This window comes from Syngnathus leptorhynchus, chromosome 8 (genome assembly GCF_054491065.1).
Source record: "Syngnathus leptorhynchus isolate UIUO chromosome 8, UIUO_Slep, whole genome shotgun sequence".
NCBI lineage: Eukaryota > Metazoa > Chordata > Actinopteri > Syngnathiformes > Syngnathidae > Syngnathus > Syngnathus leptorhynchus.
In genome coordinates, this window is record NC_141202.1 from 13,931,191 (window position 1) to 13,949,882 (window position 18,692).

At 51.7% G+C, this 18,692-nt stretch overlaps 2 protein-coding genes across 9 annotated transcripts; one reads left to right on the top strand and one right to left on the bottom strand.

The window, feature by feature from the left end:
* Positions 1-1,258: 1,258 nt before the first annotated feature.
* crdhl (cone RDH-like) lies at positions 1,259-6,697 on the bottom strand. Of its 2 annotated transcripts, XM_085918790.1 has the most exons (7): positions 5,989-6,697; positions 5,770-5,904; positions 5,158-5,349; positions 4,896-5,057; positions 4,696-4,815; positions 3,929-4,133; positions 1,259-2,161 (listed from the first exon to the last, which is right to left on the bottom strand). In XM_085918790.1, the coding sequence occupies exons 1-7, from the start codon at positions 6,113-6,115 to the stop codon at positions 2,056-2,058; spliced, it is 1,047 nt and encodes a 348-aa protein (XP_085774916.1). In that variant the 5' UTR covers positions 6,116-6,697; the 3' UTR covers positions 1,259-2,055. The 2 variants fall into 2 exon arrangements, with proteins under 2 accessions (XP_085774916.1, XP_085774917.1); XM_085918791.1 differs by lacking the exon at positions 4,696-4,815.
* Positions 6,698-7,263: 566 nt separating this feature from the next.
* On the top strand, positions 7,264-18,640 carry pogzb (pogo transposable element derived with ZNF domain b). 7 transcript variants are annotated; one of them, XM_085917705.1, is made up of 17 exons: positions 7,264-7,431; positions 8,170-8,282; positions 8,838-9,013; positions 9,456-9,513; positions 9,587-9,694; positions 10,207-10,393; positions 10,465-10,610; positions 10,669-10,769; positions 10,965-11,111; positions 11,354-11,488; positions 11,555-11,745; positions 13,569-13,694; positions 13,757-13,816; positions 13,880-13,992; positions 14,361-15,986; positions 16,063-16,099; positions 16,341-18,640. In XM_085917705.1, exons 2-17 carry the CDS (start codon positions 8,174-8,176, stop codon positions 18,196-18,198), a joined length of 5,178 nt encoding a protein of 1,725 aa, XP_085773831.1. In that variant the 5' UTR covers positions 7,264-7,431; positions 8,170-8,173; the 3' UTR covers positions 18,199-18,640. The 7 variants fall into 7 exon arrangements, with proteins under 7 accessions (XP_085773831.1, XP_085773832.1, XP_085773830.1 ...); XM_085917706.1 differs by lacking the exon at positions 7,264-7,431 and adding an exon at positions 7,440-7,631; XM_085917704.1 differs by lacking the exon at positions 7,264-7,431 and having other exon boundaries at positions 7,440-8,282.
* The last annotated feature ends 52 nt before the right edge of the window (positions 18,641-18,692 follow it).

An 18,692-nucleotide genomic window follows, 5' to 3' on the forward strand; every position in this document is an offset into this window, starting at 1 on the left:
TGTGTCCCAGCTGAAGCCAGTCGCCACCAGTCCCCTGGCACCGGCAGTTTCTGCTCCCCCGCCACCTCGACTACTGGCTGATGGTGATCCTGTTTGGTCGGTTCGTAAACTACTGGCCGTCCGTCGCCGGGGAAGAGGCCTCCAGTTCTTGGTGGACCGGGAGGGCTTCGGCCCTGAAGACCGTAGCTGGGTGCCCAGGTCCTACCTTGCTGACCCTTCGTTGTTGGATGACTTCTACCGGGACAATCCGGGTGCCCAGGGACGGTCGTCCGGTGCCTCCCCTCAGGGGGGGGGGGTACTGTTGTGCCACTCATCCCCAGTCAGCACAGCACAGGTGTGGCTCATCCCAATCAACCAAGCTGTTCCACATCATCTCGTCGGAGGCGGTCTACAAAACCCCCTGAGAGACAGTGCTCAACGCTTCGACGTTAACCTTCCGTGGTCAGCGCTCAACTACACGTCAAACCAGCGTCTCCTCCCTCCTATCCACTTTGGATCACCCTTTTTTTGTGAGAGAAGTAAATATATTGTTTTTTGCCCTAAAACCTCAGTTTTTGTGTCTTGTCTCCTGGGTTCTCTGCATTTTTGGCTCACCACCCCAGCTGAGCGTAACACTGGATCTTGTTCTTTCGGTCACGACCCATAGCTCGTGACCATAGGTGAGGGTAGGAGCATAGATCGACCGGTAAATCGAGAGCTTTGCCTTTTGGCTCAGCTCTCTTCACCATGACGGACGGGTACAGAGTCTGCATTACTGCCGACGCTGCACCGATCCGCCTGTCGATCTCGCACTCCATCGTGAACAAGACCCCAAGATACTTGAAATCCTCCGCTTGGGGCAGGATCTCATCCCCGATCCGGAGAGGGCATTCCACCGTTTTCCGATCGAGGACCATGGACTTTGGAGGTGCTGACATAACTTGGATATGTAAATAAAATTTACATACAATCGTTTACACAAGTCTAAAAGAAAAAACATAAGTTTACAGGACTTACGGACAAATCTTGTCCAAGGCAACAACGTTTTGAGGAATATCAACTTCGTACATTCACAGTAGGTATAACTGGTCCGTCCGTGGGTCTCGTGCTGAGTGTTAGGATACGGATCTTTAGCTATTGATCTGACTCCAAATTGCGATCAACACTTAACACAAGTTTCTATGTCCCAATCCACACACTGGCGCACCTAACAATTTTGCGAGTTCGTTCTATCAAAGAGAAGACCAGTAGATCAATCAGACCAAATTTACCAATTGTTTATTCCTGACAAAGCGCACTAATACAGGCCTGGGTCCCGGGTCCCTCACACTAAAACCCGTGCGTTTTTGTGACCACCAAAAGACGACACATTTTTCCGGGTTGCCCAGTTTTAAAGAAACACAATATGAATATTAAAGCATGCAAAATATTGTGTGATGATTGGTCGATGGCCATCTCCTCCCCGTCGAGGTGTCATCACTGTGGTCGGGGTTGGGTTTTTTCCTCTCGAAACCCGACCACCTGAACGTGGTGTTCTTTGTTCTCGTTCCTCACCGACCTTGAGGTGTTATCGTCCGGTTATCCCTTCGTCCCGTACCATCCCGTACTCCCTGTCTGGGCCTGTTTTACAACACTTCGCAGAAAAGAAGTTCATGCAGTGTGCCTGCACATTCCTCACCACCCACCAATCTACACAAGCACTCCAATACTAGATATTATATTGATATGATTATATGTTTCACACAACCTTGAAAAATATGTTTGCAAACTGCTAAAAGCACATTTCCCTTTATGAGGAAAATACTAACACTAAGCATCCACAGGAGGGCGCTCTTAACTATTAAATAGAAAATGATGTTCCAACACGAAACACAAAGAGGGCAGAACAGAGTTTGACTAATTAGTTTTTTGCCGCAACAGACACAATTGTTCTTCAAATGTTGTTTATTACTTCATTTTTGGACCTTAGCTTGCAAACTTAACTTGAGTTCTAACCTTCATTTATGATCTACAAGTGCATTAGCGACATGGGCTAGCTAGCTCGCTCAAGGTGACACCATTCCGACGAGGGTCTGCTCAGCACGTCTCTTTGATTCCAACCAATCGCGCGCTCTCCCTCCACAACCTCCCGGCCGCCACATCGTCGCGTCCTTCCGGCGCCGCCTCCTTCACTGCGCAGTCGCTGAACACAAAGCAATCAAAACAAAATGGCACCCGTGGGTTTGGCTTCACTCCGACATGGTGCCCGGATGGAATGCATCTCGAAGATTGGGAGCAGGCAACCTTGAATTTGTACTCATATTTGAGATACGAGGAGTTTTTTCTTTAGCAGTTTTGTTTCTCCAAGAAACGAGCCGTCATTCAACCTATTTTGTTGCTTTGATGTATGAAATGAGTGCCGTATGGTGGCAGGTACTCAACTCGCTTAATTTGCAACAGTTGGCAGTGATTGTTGAAAAAAAATAAGGCTTCATTGTGTTTTCCTCACCATTCGTGCCCGTCTATGGCATTCCCCCATCAGGTTTTAGCATGAAGCTAGCAAACAGCTGTGTGCTTGTTAGAAAAGCATGTACAGTCATCCCTCCTACTTCGCGGCTTCAACTATCGCGGCTTCGCTGTATCGCGGGTTTTCAAAAATAAATTAATGATTTTATCGCAGAAATTTCATCATTTCACGAGGTTTCGCGGCCACTTGAGTTTCTTCATTTTCCTTTAATAATGATAGCTTATGTTTAAAAGTCGTTTTCTTGTTTTGAAATGACTAAATTAAAGAGTCAGTACAGTATACTTTATCGTCACATGTGACTTCAGGGCGTTCTCTCTGTTGTATATTTAGATGTTGTATATTTTGGACTAACTCATGTTCCGCAGTGGGAAAACCCCGGATGTGGGAGGGGGAGCTTCGGGGACGTTCAGTGTTGTGATGTACGGCCAGTGAACTGACTGTGATGAAAGGAATAAAGCAGTATCCATCACGTCGTTGTCCGAACCATGCTTGCTACATCAGAACCTGGAAAATAGTAAAGATATAACACTCTCCACCGGCGGTGGCCTTCATCTGGACATAGCAATACACTGTTAGTCTCGTCGCTAAGGCATGAATGCGGAGCGCACAGTCCATTGATATGAAAGTCCCCTAGCAGCGAGCTGGTTGATGTCAGCGATAAAAATAGAATATCTTCCAAGAATAGCTCAAAAAAATCTAGTTTCTATTTCGCGGAAATTTCCATTTCGCGGGTGGGTCTGGAACGTAACCCCCGCGAAGTAGGAGGGATTACTGTACTGTAATTCTCTTTGAGTAAACCTCTGCTGGGAGTGGTGAGAAAGGGACGAACGCGCATTAGTAACTTGTAAAATTAATGAGGACTCCATGGTGCCGCGTCAGCCTTTGTAAACCTGTAAACCTGTTTGGTTAATAGTTATGTTAATATGATGGGGCAAGCGGTACCAACTAATTAATGTTTGGTCGTTACACCTTAAAATGTTGCTGGAGTCCATCATTGCCCTCTCTGTGAAGAAATCTCTTATCCCTGCGATGTTGAACTATCAAAATTCGTGTCATAATTTTCAAAGTAGCCTAAGTTACAATAACTGACAAAAGTATCGCTTAGGACAGCAAAGGGGGTTATCCGAAAGTTAGGACGATTTAAGATTTTTCAAAGTTAGGATGCTTCTTTAATACACTTTTTTATCTTGAGATAGGATGCCCAAACCAATTTAGGAAGTGCTGTTCTGTTATATGCTTTTCCTAAATACAGTCCTAAAGTGCCGTTGCCACGGCAACTTGACAGCTAAAATAAGATCCTCAAGTGAGGACGTTTCTCTAATATGCCCCAAGATCCACAATCTTAAAATCAATCCCCTTACGATGACTATTACGATTCCAAACTATAGCCAAAGCGTTTTGACATTGCTGATGACGGACAGTCACAAGCCCCTCGCCCCATACCTGAAGTAGCTCCCCGACTGATCCTCGAGCCCCGGGGTGACGGCACAGTACAAACTGGTCTGGCTTCCTTGTCGTGGCGTCTTCATGAGCAGCATCGCCGGCAGCCTCAGCAGCGCCCCCATTAGGGGGAACCGACCCTCCACGTGACGACCCAGCTCAGTCCGAATGACACCGGGGTGCACGCAAAACGAACTCACCCCCGAACCTGAGCAGCAAACGCATAGCGTCACCCCAAGTCACAGCGTGCCAGCAAACGCTACAGCTAATCCGTCAAGTCCGGTAGGCGTGCTTGAAACATATTGATGATGTCACGTGTGCCTTTTTTTAGCCTCTTAACGCCAATTGCCTGTTAGCTTCTGTTCAAGTTGAAGTGAAAATAAAAATGCTATTTAAATTTTGACACAGCACAGAGAGGTCTCTTGTCAATAATTGCACCAAATTCGAATATCTTAAGAAACAAATCTCTGACGAGATAAAACGAGGCTCCAAAATCTTGACGCATTTGTCCAGGAGTTGCTTCAACAGAAATGTTGTTGGAAAGGGCATCCAAACTGCATTGGACAAATGCTAATGGTGCACAGCTGTTGGCTTGACTTTTCCCAGTTCAGCCGTGACATTTGCTGGCTGCTAGCTTCTGAAACCATCACTCAGCACCCATTAGCTTCTGCTGGTTGCGGGGAGCTGACGGCTTTGGCCTTCTTTGAGTTCCCAAACACTGATACTATTTGGAAGGTAAGGAAAGCCATAAGAAAGTGGACATGCATGACCTCTGAGGCGGCGTGCTAGCTCTCTGCTAAATAGCACATTGGCAAGCTTGCTCTGCCGGTAGCTCTGCAGCGGACTGTACGGGTGAGAGCTGAAGAACAGATCGGAAAAGTCGATATGACCTGAACACAAACATGCGGAACAAACATGCGCTCAAACGGCAGCAAAGCGACTCGGGAAGCTAAGCGCTCAAAGATCGCACCTCCCCGGTGGGCGACGGATGACACGGTGACCACGCGGCTGGGGGCAGAGCTCTTCAGTTTCGGGAGAAGCAGATTCGTCAGAAGGAAATGGGACAGATGATTGACAGCAAATTGAGTCTCAAAGCCGTCCTCCGTCAACCATTTGGGACACATCATCACACCTGGACATGGGCACAGACAATAGGGTAGATGGACAGACTGCGAGGCAGATCTCCAGGTGTACTGAAAATGAGCCAGACACCGTGAGCCGGGCGGCCGTACCGGCGTTGTTGACAAGAACGTCCAGTCTGTCCTCGCTATCCAGGAAGTCTTTAGCGAAGCTTCGGACGGAGTGGAGGGAGGCCAGGTCCACGTGTCGGATCACCACGTTGCCGTTGCCCGTGGACTTGCGGATATCCTCGGCCGCCTGCTCAGCCCGAGAGAGGTCCCTGCATGCCATCACCATGCGGGCACCTACGGGGACCCGCATCATGGCACAAGGCTATCAGCCCGAGTCTTCACTCAAGCTGCACCGTAGTCGAAGCTTGCTTGGAACTCAAACTGTGACCCACAAGACAAAGCAAAGAAGAGCCTAGCCGACAGGATGGGGCAGCCATGAATCGAGGCGCGCCGTATATGTCGCCGGCACAGGGAGAGGAAGTAATCAATTTCACAAGGACTGTTAAAGGCTACAAGAGGAAGTCTTCATCTACATTATCAGCTCACGCAGCTTTTCTGAGCCTCACAGCAACCTCTGACCTATGATGCTTCTAGAATATATGTGTGTGCGTGTGTGTGTGTGCGTGTGTGTGTCCACCTTGCATCACCGTGATGCATCAAGTTCCCGCTAGCGGCTAGACCTTCGCAAGTCGTCCAGGTGCCTTGCCTGCTCACCTCGCCTTGCCAACTCTCGGCACGTCTCCTTGCCAATGCCCGTGTTGGCGCCTGTCACCAGCACCGTCTTGCCATCCAGACGCTCACCACTGCGGCAAACGCCACCACCAATCCACTTGCGCATCGCCGCCATGCCTGGGCGCGCCGCACACACGCAGATTGTTAATAAGGAGATGAAGTAAGGTTATCTGTAATGTAGGCAACGTGTGATCTTCTCACAGATGACCAGGACTGCTCCGAGTAGGGCGCCGCCCCGGAACAGCATATCCCCCCGGGCCTCCGAAACCTCGGCGTCTGACCCAACAGCGGGCCATGGCAGAACCAGGAAACCAGGCCCGGCTGGCATGACACTGTTCTGCTCCACAGAGTGTTCCTGTCAACAAAGTGTTCCAGTCCAGACGTTCTGCTTTCCAGACTGGTCAGCTACACTACTGTGTTCTTGGCTCCACAGTATTCTGATCCACAGTGATCCAATCAACAGAACTTTACAGTATACAAAATGATCCGGAGTTCCACAGTATTCAGGTCCACACAGAGTGTTCCAGTCCACAGGACGTTGTTGTCCACAAAGTGTAGGGGTCTACAGAGAGTTCAGGTCCTCGGAGTGTTCGGGCCGACACTGCGTTTAGGTCTATAGAACGTTCCGGTTCATAGAAGGTCCTGCTTTTTACAGTTCTGGTGTGCAGGACATAAAATGGAGGGGGTGGGGCCAGACTAAATCGGATTGGAAAGGATTAAAAACCGCTCATGCCCACGCTAAACACAACTTCCTGTTAAATAGGAAACAGCATGTGTGTACTCTCTACTGTACATATATTATTTCATATAAATATTGAAATTGCTCTTACTCTGTTGTTTACCAAGACAATGTAAGAAATTTAATTTTCAATAAAATAAATAAATAAATGAATAAAATAAAAGTTCTCCCTGGGCCCGCGTGGGTTTTCTCCGGGCACTCTGGTTTCCTCCCGCATCCCAAAAACATACTTGGTAGGCCAATACAACTACACAACCCCCCCCCCCCCAAATTATTATATATAATCATAATAATAGGCGGCGGCTCGGTGGCACACTGGGTAGCACGTCCGCCTCACAGTTAGGAGGATGCGGGTAAGATTCCACCTCTGGCCCTCCCTGTGTGGAGTTTACATGTTCTCCCCGAGCCCGCGTGGGTTTTCTCCGGGCACTCCGGTTTCCTCCCACATCCCAAAAAACATGCTTGGTAGGCCTATTGAGCACTCCAAATTGCCCCTAGGTGTGAGTGCTAGTGCAAATGGTTGTTTGTGTCTGTGTGCCCTGCAATTGGCTGGCCACGAGTTGAGGGTGTCCCCCGCCTACTGCCCGATGACGGCTGGGATAGGCTCCAGCACACCGTGACCCCCCGTGGGGACTAAGCGTTGAACGATTCGTTTGAATGAGTCTTTTGAGTGAACTGATTCTAAAGTTTCAGTTCGCCTAAAAGAACTGGAATGCATATCACTTCCGCGGGAGACGAAAGCCGCCTCCCCGGAAGTGACGTATTAACGCCAACCAATCTGCTGCACAAACACAGGAAACAAGCAAAAGTCCCGCACTCGCTTTTCGTCTCTTGCGGTCCATCGGCTGTCCGTGTTCGTCGGCTATTTCTGTTGTTGTGTTGTTGGGTTCGTCTTCCTGCTGGAGGTAAGCGCGCTCCCGCTTGGGCTGCTGTGGTCTGGTTAGGTCGAGAATCTCGCCTTGCGATGGGCGGGAGCACGGAGGGAGCAATCGGTGCACCGGAGGGGCGGTGCTTGGTCAACAAAACGCAGCGCAGCATAATCAGCCTTCACGTCTTCGTCCGTTGGGCAAACTTGGATTTTTCTGTACAATTTCCGGTCACTTGGGTGCGTTTTGAGCCGTCGCGACCGAAGTGCGAAGAAGAAAGGTCAACGTAGACCAGGAGGAATGGGGCAGCGACCCCTGGAGCCGCCTCCACAGATTAAATATCAATGCAGCGCAAACGTTGACACGGTTTCCTTAGCTTAGGTTATTTTAGTTTGTCTTAGCTTTGCTTTATTCGTTTTACTGTAGTCTAGTTTGGCAGGAAACAAGTTGAACACGTATACGTCACTTTCAGTCTCCGCTACGTTCGTTTGTGTGTGTCGATTTTTATCGCAAATGTCGTCTTCTCGGGCAACACGTTGACCTCAGTAATTTTATCTTGGCTCTCATCTGCGTGCAATTTGTGCTTGTGTCGGCTTGGCCCTCACATTGGCTGGCGTTTGTCGATATGTGCCCCGACATTGGCTTACGACCAGCCTGCCGCCGTTAGCACACCTTGATCGAATTTGTTGCCAGTCCAATGTTGTCCCGCGTGAGGATGCCTCAGCCCCATGTGTCAGCGCGTGCTCTTCGCACGGCGGCTTGATGTGGTTTCTGTAGCAACATGGACACGGAGTTGTTTATGGAGTGTGAAGAGGAGGAGCTGGAACCGTGGCAGCAGGTGGACGACGGCGTGGACGAAGACGACGACAACGTGGGCGCGTGTGAGCCAGGTAGTCAGTCGGTCGTAAAAGCCGTGTGCGTGTCTGTGTTGGCAATCGGACAAATGCCCGTCGACTGTGCGAACGAGTAAAATATTTCAAAGGCAGCGAGTGCATTTGGAATCATTTGCCTTTCCCTGTCAAAACGCGGCGGCTTTGACAGCCTTGCGTTGCAAATATGTGTTGAACAGGACTCATTAGATTTTAAAAAATCACTCAAACGCTGACCCTTAGCCACAACTTTCCTCTGTCACGCAGAGCAGGTCATGCTGTTTTCTGTCCATCCGCTGAAGCTTTTACTCGCGCACCGACGTGACTTTGCAACATAACACGTCATTGTGTCTGTGAGCGCATCAAATGTCGTCAGAGAGCGTCTAGCGGACGATCAGCACAGGTATATCATTCTGATGACATCAACCAACACCCAACAGCATTTGCTGTGAGATGAGAAAGAAAGAATGTATTTGGCCTTGACTGGCAAAGTCGGGGCTGAGTGTGGTTCTTCTGAAGAAGGCTATAAATGGCCTGTGGCGCGTGAGTGGTGAGGACTTTGTTTGTCTGCCTCAGCTTCTTTGTCGCCCTCATCACTGAAGCCAATGGCACCGCCTCTTACATCATCCTGTGCCGCCGCCCCTGTGTTGCCTCACAGGCCCTTCTTCCTGACGCAGACTAGTGGCGGGGCACACCTCCTCCCCAGCGCCCAGGTATGCCCATCTGTGCCGGGGCCGGTAGAGTTGGCTCAGGTAACGCAGTTTTGTGGTCTGGTTTTTGCTCTGTTTTGGTACTTGAAGTTAGACGTGGAAGTGTACATTGACAGTTTTTTTTTTTTTTTTAACCGAAGCGCGCGTGTGTGCGTGCGTGCGTGCGTGCGTGCGTGCGTGCGTATGTATGTATGTATGTATGTATGTATGTATGTATGTATGTATGTATGTATGTGTGTGTGTATATATATATATATATATATACACACACTTTATTGTGCATTTTATGGCTGGTGCGACTTATACTCCTGAGCGACTTATAGTCCAAGAATTAGTGTGTGTGTATGTATATATATATATATATATATATATATATATATATATAATTATTTTTTTACAGCACATTTAAGCTTTATAAGACCAGGCTTTAACACACAGGCACATGTCACTATTTTGTGTGTGTGCGTGTGCTGTTCTGGCTCAGGCGTTGCCGCTGCCATCACCCGGACCGTCGCAGATTGTCAACCTGTGGCAGAAGCTGTGTAGGTAGCGCCTCTCTCGTCATGCTCAACCCTCCAAAGCTGAGTTGACATTTTGCACTTACCGTCTGCGCAGCCCCCGGGGTCCAGCTCGCCCTGGGCGCGTCCTCTAACTTACCCAGCGGGCACACCCTCTTGGGACCTCCGCCCCAGCTGGGCCACCACGCCAGCAGGGGGCACCAAGGTCAGTGGCACTACTGCATAATTGTTGATTAATTTGTTTTGGTGCCCATTGTTTTCTTGTTCAACTTGTGGGCAGCATCACTTTGCCCCACACCTTTTGACGGCTAAGTGGTTCAAGTTAGGTTTTTGTGTCGACGCACAATTTGTTCACATTACGTTCAATTGTTGACTTTTAGGTCAGGTTTTGTGACACGTCGCACTCTTGCATCGAGGGACAATTTGTTCAGATTGTGTTCAATTGTTGGCTGTTTGTTTCAGACAGCATTCAAACGCTAAAGTTAGACTTCTTTTTCTTATCGTGCTAATAATTGCATTTTCTTTTTTGATGTCAGAAAGAGGAAGCGCATTTCTTGTCATAGGTCTCCTGTATCAAAATGACTTTCCATGATGCTAAACTTGAAATAGAAATCGGAGAACTCGGGTGGCGCTGGCTCGTCCCCCCCCATCCACACATTGAGTTCAAGTGCTAATGTTAGCCTTTTTTCATCTCGCTTTTCATTGCTGCGATCGCAGCGTCAGGTGACCCACCGGCTCCCAGCTCGGCGTCCTCCTCCAGCGTGATGCCGACCAAGTTGGTCCTCAGCGTGGACGAGTTCTACTACGGGACGGCCGGCGGGGAGCAGCCTTTGAGGAAGTACCGGCAGGCGCTGGACACCTTCGGCTGCAGTGTTTGTCAGCGCACATTTAGCGACAATCTCAGGTGTGCCTCGCGGGGGCTACTTGACGAGGGAGGGCCACCTGCTCGACGTGAGGAAAATGTTGCTGGCGCAGGTTGGTGCAGCACACACTTCAGCATTCGCCGCTCATCCGAGGAGGCGACGACCGGAAGATGTGCGCCTTCTGCTTCCGCCAGTTTTCCAGCGGCGCTCATCTTCAAGGCCACCGCGAGCGGGTTCACGGCCCCACCCCCTCTTCCTGTAAGTTAGCGCGTTGCGTCGACGTCAGCCATCTTGACGCCGCAGCGGGTCTCTGCAGGTACGTGTCGCATCTGCGAGTGGGCCTTTGATGACGAGCCGGCCTTCCTCAACCACATGAAGACCAACCATAAACCTGGAGAGATGCCCTACGTCTGCCAGGTGGGCGTGGCTTATTGGTTGCGGCTTCCATTCGGGTGTGCAGTTTTCATGGCGGAAACCCACACAGGCGTGTGAGTGCGGACGGTTGGTAGCATGTGTGAAGGGAAGCCCAGAAGAAGAAGCAGGATGGGAAGGGAGCCCACCATCGATCGGTGCCTGCTTGTAGAATCCTGATGAATTATGGCTTGTGTTCAGGTGTGCTTCTACCGCTCGTCCTTCTACTCGGACATACTGCAGCACTTTGCGAGCTTCCACAGAAATTCGCGCTACCTGCTCTGCGTCTTCTGCCTTAAAGTCAGCAGGAACGCGGCCAGCTATCAGAAGCACGTCCTACGCCACCAGGTACACACACAGACACACTCACGTGCACAATCTTGTGCAGAACACCCCCCGCGGCCTCCATCCCAACACTTATGCTTCCAGCCTCACGTCCTGACTTGTAGCTACTCAAGACCCCACTGTAGGACACAAACACCAAAGTTGGACTCAATTTAAAGCCAGTCAAGCGCTGGCAAGCCATCACCAGCAAGTGATGCAACTTTGCTTTTTTGGAGATGGGAATAAAGGTTGTCTTTGTGTGCCAGGCGGGCCAGGCCTTCCACTGCAGTAGATGTCGCCTGCAGTTTGCCTTCCTGGCAGACAAAAAGCGCCACAAGGTGGAGCGCCACCGCAGCGTGCGGAGGCCCGCCAAGCTGGAGGGGCTCCCGCTGGGTTCAAAGGTCAGCTCCTGCCCCAAGCTCCCCGGCGAGTCCTTGTTGTTGATGTCGATATCACCGCCCGCCCAGGTGACCATTCGCATGTACGGCAAGAAAAAAATTCCCGCCGCATCGGTCGGAGGTGGGGCCCGGCTCCTGCGGGATCCCTCCTGCCTCATCCAGCCCATCAAGATCAAGACGGAGCAGCAGAGTGCCTCACTTGGGGGCTCCCTACTGACCGACCCCCCCCCATTGCCCTCCGGGCGGCCGCGTGGCGGCAGGTAAGTAAAAAAGGAAAACTAGATTGGGTTAATCAGGACAAAGTGCATCCATTTGTGGATGCGGCCATACTTGCCGTGGGGAAGGGGAATGGCGAGTCGTGGTGCCAAGGAAGGTGTCTTGGCTTGGGCGCCTCCTCGATTCAACGCGGCATTTTCTCTGTGGGATTCTGACCAATCGGGTCGCCGTTGCCATTTTCCAGCATCGATACTGGCGGGAGGTAGAAATAAAGCCAAGTCAATCAGAAATGAAAAAAACGTCCTTCCAATTGATCTCCAGGGTTAACCATTTAACGTCAATGGCTCTACTTTTTGAGAACAAGGCTATCCATAACGATAGCTAACAACCCAGGTTCAATTTAATCCTGCACACGAAGAATTTAGGTTGAGATGAATATCTTCAACATACTTACCTTAGAAAGGGCACCACCATACGACGATGTGAGTTTTTGGGCACATTGTGAAGGATAACATCCACAGGAAAAAACGGGAATGGATGACGCCACGGCCTGCTAACCATAAGTAGGCACAGACCCCTACTTATGTATGCCAAAATGTAAGTTTGGAGCAATACTTTCCAATTTGCCTTGTCTTGTTTCCAAACAAAGGTCGGGTCCTCACTTGATCCGAAATGCAAACGTTTACCCTGTCGCCAGGTCCACAGCAGCCAATGGACAAGCTTACCGTAAAAAGTAACCCCATCCCTCACCTCATATGTTCCTTCCCGGTGAAGCTTGATTGACGCATTGAAAGCTCTGTGAAACTCATGGAAAAACTCTCTCTCACCTGACTTGGCGTAGCCAGTGCCCTGATAGGGTGACACGAAGAAGTGGCACAAGAGGTTTTTTTTTTCCCCACTTCATGGATATTGCCGTGGTGAATGCCTTCGTCCAGCAGAAGGGCAAAGGGGAGAGTTTGGCTCTGGTCGTCGGCCTTGATGGCGTCGCCCAACCGAACCCATCGAGGTTCAGGCTCTGCTGTGCCAAAGCGCCCATCGAGTGCGCCACGCTTGGCTCTGATTCTTGCACACCAGGGACTGCGATAGTGATTGGCATGGTGACAACAATTTGTAAGTGTGGGAAATACCCATGTGTGGTTTTTTTCCATAAAGCCATTACCCCAAAAGACTCGTGTGTCTATGCTTCTGCTTTCAGTCATATGTACTTGGAGTGAAAAGATAGTCTTGAGTCTAAGCTTCATCTTTGTGAGTTGAAGCGTTCCAGAATAGCAGCAGCCTTTTTCCCGAGCGAGGTATGCGACCACGCCGGGCCGAACGTCGATCACGCTTGCGGACTTCTCCTCGGACAAAACCTGCGTCAAATGCTCATTTTGTCTTGTGGAATTGTCAAAATTCCACCACGCATTCATTTTCTTGGCGCTCTCCCTTTTGTGTATTCCTCAGTGCCAGTCACACTTGAACAGATTGTGACTCTTCTGCCTGTAAGTTCCTTTTGCGCATGTTCGGGGCGATGTGGTTTGCGCCGTGCTCGAGCTTGGGGCCACCGTTTGGCTACTGTCAAAGTTCGAGTGGTTTGGCTCGGCTCGTGTCGTGTCACGTGAGTGCAGGCGTCATAGTGACTGACATGCATATAGCAAATGGATGCCGTCAAATGCACTGTAATGTTCTTCGTTTCAAGTCCCTAACAAAAAAATATATATATATATTTTTTGGATTGTATTGTTGCTATTTGAGGGCATTTCAATGGGAACAAAGTAGCGCTGTCAGCGCATTTTTGTGTTTGCAGGTTGCAGGCTGATTGTTGTCCAGTTGATGTAATATGACTGAAGCGTGTGCTCAAAGCAAGCGTCTGCTTTTTCGTTATCAGGTTGTGGTGTTTGGAGTGCGGCGGCGACGTGCGCGACATGGCTGCCCACTATCCCACGCACGTGCGCTGCCTGCTGTGCGCCTTTGGCAGCTGCTGCTCTCGCGCATATGCAGGCCACATGATCCAGTAAGACAGGCGGGGCAGGGAAGTAGCAGGGCTCGTGATTGATTGTTGCCATCTCATTGCAGCCACCACGTGCCGTGCTCCAAAGACCATCGTCTTCCTCCGCATCAACACCCACCCCCTTGGTCAGCCGCCGTCGCGTCCTCTGTCCTCGAGCGGCTGCTGACAAAGGCCTGCTTATGTTTCAGTCCTTTCTTCTTGACATGTTGCCACTGTGACTTTGCGTCGGTGTCCGGGGACGAGATGGCCGAACACCTGCTTGCCAACCCGGAGCACAGTGGTGCCATCTGCCTCCCCAGAGGTGATCATTTAACGCAGGCTTCCTCACGCCTCAAGCAGCGGCTTCAAAGGCGTCAAATGTTTGCCACTCCCTCCCTTGCTAAAGTACAAACAAAAGTCAAGTAATCCAACGTGCTCAACACTGACGATACGGAAAGTAACGCGTCACAAAATATTTTTTTTAATGTTCGTCAAAATGAAACGACAAATCAAATTGGCGTCACCTTGGTGCGTAAATGAAATGTTATGATGGAAAAGCAGACAGAATATTGCTGTCTCATCATTTTGGCTTTCCCAGATGGCATGGCACCAGAGTAGAAGGACAAGAGTATATTTTAAAATGTTCCTTCCTGTGCTGGTCTCAAGCTTGGAGCTGTTTGTCGTCTGCAGTGTACGTAGAGCCAGATATCCAGCTGCGTTGGGACCGAGAGCCACCACACCAGGTCGAGAGCGACCAGATGCCACACCAGCTTGAGAGTGATGAGCCGCTTGGCCACCGGGACTGGAGGCTGGCCGACAGCTGGACGCGCCCTGAGGACGACCTGGACACAGAGATCAGAATCTCGCCCTTCACACAGCCCTGCGGGCCTCCCCAGGCGGCGCTGAGGAACGGCGACGTCGTGGACTTCTTCAACCTGCTGTTCCCTGCAACGCTGGTGGAACTGATCGCTGCAGAGACCAATGCCCACGCCAAGACCTGCTGCTACCTGGACTCGGACTGCCGGGACTGGGTTCCGGTCACCCCGCGAGAAGTCAAAGGTTTCCTGGGTCTGTGCATCCTGATGGGCTTGCACAACCTCCCGGAGCCATCTCAGTACTGGTCTTGGAACCAACGTGACGGCCCCACCTTCCAGCGCACCATGAGCCTGGAGCGCTTCAAGCAAGTGGCCTCCAACATCCGCATGGGAAGCTTCAGCACTGCCGAGTTGTCGCGTGGCCGCCAAGCCCACGACCCGCTGCGCGTCTTCAGGCGCATGCTGGACATTCTTAGTGGCGCCATGTGGGATGCCTACCTGCCCAACTGCTGCCTGAGCATGGACAGAGCGCTGCTGCCTGCTCTGGAGGGAGATCCACCAATAGGGAGCTTGCAGGGCCATCCCCAGTTGTGGCTCCTGTGCGACTCCAAGTCCGGCTACTGCCACCGCCTCTTCATCCAGAGCGGCCAGGAGGCGGCCCGGGGGCCGGGCCCCGGCGTGGTGCAGGAGCTGGTCAAGGGTCTGGAGAACAAGCACCACCACATCTACTTGGCCAAGTCGCTCACGTCTGTGCCTCTGGTGCAGCAGCTTCTGGACCACGGCATCTACGCCTCCAGCTCCTTCCCGCCTCGCAGTCCCATCCTGCCGGCAGCACTGTGGGAGGATGGTCGACTGGACAAGCCCGGGGACTTCTTGCAGAGGCGCTTGGGTCCCCTGCTGGCAACACGCTGGAAGGATACCAAGGAGATGGGCTGCCTGTCCAGTAACACCTGCGCGGGGGAAGCGGACACAGTGTGGAGGCGCTCGCAGAGCAAGATGGGTGGCCTGGTTCCCATCAGGCGGCCATTGGCCTTCCGACTCCTGCAAGAGAACATGCGAGGAGTAGACATCTGCAAGCAGCTCCTGGCCTGTAACCCTCTGGGTGGAATACTGCAGGACCGCCACTGGCGCGCTCTCTTCTGGTTCTTGGTCAACCTGAGTGTGGTCAACGCCTTCATCGTCCTGCGTGAGAGCCGCAAGGAGAACCCGCCGGCCTGGGTGCAAGACGGCCTCTTCACGCAGGTCAACTTCCGCAAGCGTCTGGGCATCCAACTGGCCGAGTTTGCCCGCCAGCCCTCGCATGGGAGCACACGGGAGGCGGAAAGGTGTGACCGGAGGGTCCGACACCGCATGGGCTGGATCACTGGCTCGTCCGGGACCTGCCGACACTGTGGGGGGACCATGGATGCCGGCACCTGGGGCTGCGTGGTGTGCGAGGCGCAACTGTGCAAAGAGTCGTCGTGCTTCTGGGAGTTTCACGGCTTGTCGCCTCTCAACAAAGGTGGGTGGGGCTCATCCGAGGGTTTCTGTACCGATGCCCGCCCTTCGCTGCTCAAAACCGCCCTTGTTGTCCACAGGGCCGACGGAAGTGGGATTCCTTGAGGGCAGCCATAGGTAATCGCAGCCCGCTGCGAAGCCGCCTCCACACTATCACTTTGTCATCAGTCGTCTTATGAACTGTGACTGTGTTTTTGTCACGTAGCTTCTTTCTGTTGTTGGGTGTCCTGCGCTTTCAAAGCAAATACATATAATTCCAGACAGGCTCACATGAATACACTGCACTCGAGTCAGATTGAGGGAGCAGTAAATTGAATCATCTTGGGTGTCTGACTGGTGCGTCGGTTTTGTGTGACAGTGACAAGGCGGAATCCGACAGAGTCCAAGATCATCTGGCCCCCCTGGAAGACTTCTCTGAAGACGAGGCCGCCGACAGCCCAGAGCAAAGGCCACCTATAGAAAAGGAGGCTACTTCTCCGCCTCCCTCACCTCGTCTGGCCGATGTCAGCAGCCAAACGAAGCCAGCAGACTTCCTGTCAGCCCACCAACTGAGAGTGGCGCTGCTGGCTCTGTGCGGCGGCCTACACCAGGCGTCCGCCGTCTTTTCCATTGAGCCGTGCCTCATCCGGTTCTGGCTGAAGCTGGGCAGGAAACACCTCAAGCAAAAGAACGGGGACAGAGACAAGATGCGAGTCCAGGGGGACGGTGAGGCCCATCTGGTGGCCTGGGTGCTGAGCCAGCGTGAGCAGCAGCTTCCTATCAGCGAGAGCGTCTTCTTCCACAAAGTGGCCACACTCAACAAGAATGGCGCCTTGGGCGACACCTTCTGCATGTCCTACGACTGGGCCGTGCTCTTCATGCTCCGCCACCGGCTGGGCCTGACGACCACCGGCATCAAGCGAGCGCCAGCCCGCCGGCTGCCGCTGATTCTGCAGGCTCGTGTTCAGTCCTTCAAGGAGTTCACCCACAGAGCAATCTTGGCCAACCAGCTTCCTCAAAGTTCGGTCGGCGTGATGGACGAGCTGTGCTTCTTTGTGGATCCTGGGAGCGTTCAGCACCGCGCTGAGGCTTTGCAGTTCATGGGCTCGGCGCCGCTGGTCACTGTGTGTCTGTCGGCACTGGCTGACGGAACCATGCTGCCTGCTTTGGTGCTGACCAACAGACGCCCGGCCAATGAGCAGCTGCCGGACTTTGTGCTTCTCCAAGTGACTTCACAGAACCCAACCGCACGGGAGGCCTTCAAGCTCTGGATTCAACGAATTTGGCTGCCATATCTTTCTGGGCCAGTTTGCCACAGGAAGTCCATGTTGGTATTGGACCAGCACCAAGACCACGTGGGAGACCTTTCTCTCGGCAACCTGAGCAACTGGGGCACTCTTCCGGCCATCATCCCTGAAGGATGTTCCTTCCTCCTGCAGCCTCTGGATCTCTGTGTCAAACCGGCTCTGCAGCGCTTCCTCCAAGCACGGTGGAAAAAGTTCAGTGCTGGTGGCCAGGAGGAGCCTGAAGAGGCGGCGGCGCCAAGAAAACTGCAAGACACTGCCGCTCAAATGTTGATCCGCTGGACGGCCCAAGCCTTGACGTGCCTGAAAGACCTCCGGCAGCCATGGCGGACCTCTTTTGAGATCACGGGAATCCTGCCGAGGACAGACCCCAGCCGGGAAGGTCCCGACCGAAAGGCAGAGTGGCAGAACCTCCTGAAGAATCTTGAAAAGATACTGCTGCCTTCTGAAGACAGTTTGGACCTCCTGCTAGTGGAGGATGAAGAGGACTCTGATGACGACCAGATGTCCGCAGAGGAGGAGGACCCTCAGGAGCAAGACAAACCCGGGGCGCACACTGAAATTAAGCTGCAAGAGGAAAGGGGCGAGAACAAAAACACAGAACTCCAGGAGGAAGAAGAGCAACAGTTGGACACCAACAGGAATTGGGAAGAGAACAAAGAGGCAAATGGCCAGGAGCCAATGGAAAACACCAAAATGGTCCTAGGAGAACAGCTTGAGATAATGGAAGAGGACAGTGAAGAAGAAGCAAAAGAAGAGAAGGAGCAGGAGAATGCGGATAGGAAGGCCACCAAGGAGCGCAGGGAGACCAGAATCATGATCGGAGAGGAAGTTGGGGATGAATGGAAGATAACCATGAAGACGAGGACAGAGATGAGGACAGAGACAGCTCGGAGCAATCAAGACGAGCCCCAACAAATGGACCTGAGCTGAAAGTCCTTCCAGATCTATGGAGGACCCAATATGGCTGGTGTCGGACAATGATGCGGTATTGTCCATTGCAATTTTCAACTTGTGCTCACCTCCAAAGCTAGCTGCTAGCGTCCAGCCCCCAAAGCTAGCTGCTAGCGTCCAGCCTCCAAAGTGAGCTCAGCCAGTCCAGAGCAGCTGGCCAATTGGAATGCAAAACTGATTGTGACTGAATGTTGGCATTGACTTGTTGCTATATGCTAGCGCTAACCAGAGCATGTAGCCTGCATTCCACAGCGATTAGAATGAGAAGCTCTCCATACATGATGATGTCCTTTTCTTTTGCTTCAGTCTGTCTATTCTGTCCTGTCTGTGGCTTCGTCCCAAGCAACATGGTTTTGCTTGGAAAGCTGAAAGCTCATGTCATTTTCCAATTTTTTCACTATAAAAGTCTTTTTATGGTCAACTGGGGCTTTTATTGTGTAGGATTTAAACAGAAGATAACTTCAAATGGAAAA